The sequence below is a fragment of the Cyclopterus lumpus genome, chromosome 24 (assembly GCF_009769545.1).
Source record: "Cyclopterus lumpus isolate fCycLum1 chromosome 24, fCycLum1.pri, whole genome shotgun sequence".
Classification (NCBI taxonomy): domain Eukaryota; kingdom Metazoa; phylum Chordata; class Actinopteri; order Perciformes; family Cyclopteridae; genus Cyclopterus; species Cyclopterus lumpus.
The window spans coordinates 1,390,984-1,394,920 of NC_046989.1; the positions used below are offsets into that span (position 1 = coordinate 1,390,984).

Genomic DNA, 3,937 nt, shown 5'->3' on the forward strand with positions numbered 1-3,937 from the left:
TTGAAATGGATTTCTTTTACTCCACGTACCCCCGTTAGAGAACCACTGGTTTGAACAATCTAATCAAAGGTATCAGACGGATTCAAAGCTTTGGATGGAGGCTAGCAGTTCCCCTCCGCTCCCAGTCTTTGTGCTAAGCTAGGCTACACACCTGGACCCACGTTCTCATCAGCCCCCGGACAGAAAACAAGCGCTCCTCTCAAAAAGCTGAATGGTGCGCCTGGTTCAGCAGGAAGTTGCAACGCGCCGCTACGTACCTCCGTATCCCTGCCCGTTGTAGGGAATGCCGACGCACTGGGAGGAGTCACAGTACCCGGAGGGGCCGGGGGGCCCGCGGACTCCGGCGTATCCGGGACGTCCGGGGGGGCCGCGGGGTCCGGCGGCGCCTGAAGGGCCCGTTGGTCCGGTTCTGCTTTCTCCTGGTGGACCTGGTGGGGAAAACCATTTTATTTTCAGTCACATTGAACATTATCTATAATTAAAATGGATGCATTCAGGGAAGCTCCGACAAACTCTTAAAAGAAAAGACTCTGTTGACTTGTTGTTTACAATGAACACATGAATCTAATAATGACTTCTTTCTGTTCACATGATTGATGGATGCTAGATGTAAATAAAGAGGAAGAGACGTACCAGCAGCTCCTCTCGGTCCTTTCTGCCCGACTACCGACGATCCTCGCTCCCCTTTCTCTCCTGCGAGACCTGAAGGGAACCCGCAGGATCAGATACCGATCATATCACTGGGAAGGTTATTGATTATTGGAATAAAATTAAACCGAAGAACAACAGAAGCCCAACTTTTACCCAAACAGTGAACTTCATAAAAGTGTTGATCAGCTGTTCATTCTGGATTATTTGATTTTGTAATAAAAAGATTAGGAAAAGCATCTTAAAAAGAAGCGCCGTACCTCTCTCTCCCAGCTGGCCCGGTGAACCCGGACCTCCTGGGAAGCCGTTCCTTCCCGCGGCGCCGGGCTCTCCGCGGGGTCCCTGCCTGCCGGTGGCCCCCGGGAGCCCCGGCGGCCCCGGGCTGTTGCTGCGCTGCACGCCGTTGGGGATCTGGTTCAGCAGCGTGTCCACGCGAGACATTTGAGCTGGAACGACAGAAACAGTGAAGTTGAGCGCCGGGTCGTCGTCGTGGTGACGGACGAAGACCCGGCACTAACGGACTCACCGCTGACCAGCTGCTCGCACACCTGGCGGGCGATGGAGCGCATCATGTTCTGAGGGGCGAAATCACCCTGAGGACGGAGAGGGCGGAGTCAGCGCGGCATTTAAAGACGTCACTTTGTCCTTTCTCTGTGTTGGGAACTACATTTCCCATGAGCACTTGCAGTAATAACAGCACAGCTCAGAGGTTCTCTTTGTGACGAGCTCGGCTGTGGTCCTCTGGGGGAACCGGTGGTCCTCACCAGTGAGCTAACGTAGTGCTATTAGAAAGTGTTCTGAAGGCTTAAACATGTTCTGGATTCAAGCGGTCTCACGGACCACGTGGTGTACTCACCCTCTCCCCCTTGTCCCCCTTTGGACCGAGACCGCCCTGAAAACACAGAAGCAACGGTTCAGTTGTCAGGAGAACCCGTTCAGACTCCAGACGGTCGCCATGACAGCCAGCACACTTACAGGGGTGCCGGAGTCTCCGGGGTTCCCGGTCTTCCCTGCACCGCCCGGTACTCCAGGAGATCCTGGAGGTCCCTGCGAGGGCACAAAGAGGAGAACCGCGGGTTAGAAGACAGAAAGAGAACCTTGAAGCTTCCAGCTCTCTGACGAGGCGGTGTGTCCTTGAGCAAGGCACCTCCACCTCCTCAGTCAAAACCATTAGAGCTCTCACCATGGGCCCCGTGGGGCCTCTGGGTCCCGACGATCCGTCCTTTCCTTGAGGGCCCTGGAAGCACAAGATGCAGACTGAGAACCTGAACCCGCAAAAGGACTCGTGGAGGCCCGTTTAGAACCGTACTCACCCGCACTCCGGCTGCTCCGATGGGGCCGGCAGAACCGCGAGGACCCGGAGAACCCTGCAAAACACACAAGGGAGAGCCTCAGACCTGAACGGGGTCTCCTGTGGTCCGGGCGGACATTCAACCCGGTTTGCTTTTGGGTTTCATACCCGAGCCTCTCATGAGATTGTTGAGTCACTAAATCCCATGAATTATTTATATAATGATAGAATTATGCTAATGTCATATATCACAAACGCACAGTTGTCGTTCATCATGTGTAAATATATATATATATATAAATATATATATATATACATATGTATATATATAAATAATGGTCATTGACACATTTAGTGGAGAGCATTTATTTATTATTATTTATTTATATTTTTCCATATTATATCATATTAACTGTTCACTGACCCGACTTGTTAAGCTCCGCCTCTTAAATCTCTGACGCTCCACAAAACAAAACAAAGCGTCTGTACAAAGAGGAGGAGCTTCAGCTTGAGAGGGAGGAGCCTCTATGAAGCTCCAGGGACGTTGTTTATTAATAAGTGAGCTTACCTTCTGTCCTGGTAAACCCGAACCACCGGACTCTCCCTTTGGTCCGGGCCGACCCTGAAGACAGGAAACCACAACGGGAAGAGGAGATCAGAGGGGAAGCGGTGATGTTAGGACATGAATGAGTGACTCTGTTATTCTTATGTTTCACTACGTTTGATTTCATCTCTTGTGTATTTTTCTTTGACATGTCGGCCGGTTGAAGGTCCATCGACGTGCTAACTGCTGGTAGCGCTCGTAGCTCGTCTCCTCAGGCGTGAACAATCTGGGCCACAGAAACTCTCGTCCTAATAATCCTGAGGCATGCTGGGATTTATGCAGCGCTGCAGAGAAACGGCATCATGTGTGTGTGTGTGTGTGTGTGTGTGTGTGTGTGTGTGTGTGTTCAGACTTACAGCTTCTCCTGGAATCGACAGGCCGCTGGGTCCTTGGGGGCCGGGCAGACCCATGGGCCCCGGTGGTCCGTTGCCTCCTCGCGGGCCCAGCGGCCCCTGTTGACACAAAGCCACGGGGGGTCACGTGTGAAACCGGTTACCAGATGCGTTCGCTGTCCTCAAAGCGCTCGTAAGTTAAACACTCGGCTCTGAACACACTTCTTTTTACCAGCAGCAGGTTTTTATTGAAGGGTACTCACAACGGAGCCGGGCTCTCCTCTTTCACCTCGGGGACCTTTGCTGCCGGGGGCACCCTGAGGAGCACATCAGTCATGTTAGCACAACAAGATGTCAGACATCATCACAGGAAGTCCACACACACCAGATCCTGCTGTCGGAGGACAGAAGGCTTTAAGAAGAAAGGGGGAGGAGTCTCTCTGGACCAGAAACTAGCTTCAGGTGTTGACTGTTCAGAGAGAAAAAGGCCTTCAACATGTTCACTGACCTCGTATTCGTGGAGATAACGTTCCTTATTAAAAAGGCTAATGATTTATGAATAAGAGCAGACCACAAGAGGCTCAATGCAGCGTATGAATATTCATAAATAAGAGTTTTACTCCATGGAACCATGGAGGAGGTTTCCTCCCTCACCTCAGAGGGAACACTAAGAGCACCGGGTTCCCTCCACTAGCACCACAGCAGAGGAACCTGGTTCCTCAGGCTACGGTTCTGCTGCGTTCCGTTGGAATAGAACTCTGTTCTCATGCCTTCACTTCAGGACTGAATCCGGAGGCTAGTCGTCGGATTAGTTTTAAAGTGACGGCTAAACTCTCTGAAACGGGAATAATTCAACTTTATAAAACGTTATAGAGGTTTAGATGAGAAACGTGTGTTCTGTGTTGGACTCTTACCACCGGCCCCTGAGGCCCGGAGAGCCCACTGCCCACCGACGTACAGCTGCAGGAGTTTGGAAGAGCCGGACACTTCAGATCATCTCTCTGTGGAAGAAGGAGGAGGAGGAGGAGGAGGAGGAGGAGGAGGAGGAGGAGGAGGAGAAGA

General features: G+C 51.8%; 1 protein-coding gene across 1 annotated transcript in view; it reads right to left on the minus strand.

The window, feature by feature from the left end:
• Window positions 1–249: 249 nt before the first annotated feature.
• The window catches only part of LOC117727701 (collagen alpha-1(XII) chain-like), a 102,444-nt gene continuing 98,756 nt past the window's right edge, over window positions 250–3,937 (minus strand). The window contains exons 54-65 of the mRNA XM_034528129.1: window positions 3,790–3,876; window positions 3,139–3,192; window positions 2,900–2,995; window positions 2,508–2,561; window positions 1,962–2,015; window positions 1,832–1,885; window positions 1,624–1,695; window positions 1,505–1,540; window positions 1,175–1,241; window positions 909–1,094; window positions 633–702; window positions 250–436 (exon numbers count right to left, since the gene is read on the minus strand). Of these exons, the coding sequence (XP_034384020.1) occupies window positions 250–436; window positions 633–702; window positions 909–1,094; window positions 1,175–1,241; window positions 1,505–1,540; window positions 1,624–1,695; window positions 1,832–1,885; window positions 1,962–2,015; window positions 2,508–2,561; window positions 2,900–2,995; window positions 3,139–3,192; window positions 3,790–3,876 (1,017 nt within the window). The remainder of the gene's footprint in view (window positions 437–632; window positions 703–908; window positions 1,095–1,174; window positions 1,242–1,504; window positions 1,541–1,623; window positions 1,696–1,831; window positions 1,886–1,961; window positions 2,016–2,507; window positions 2,562–2,899; window positions 2,996–3,138; window positions 3,193–3,789; window positions 3,877–3,937) is intronic.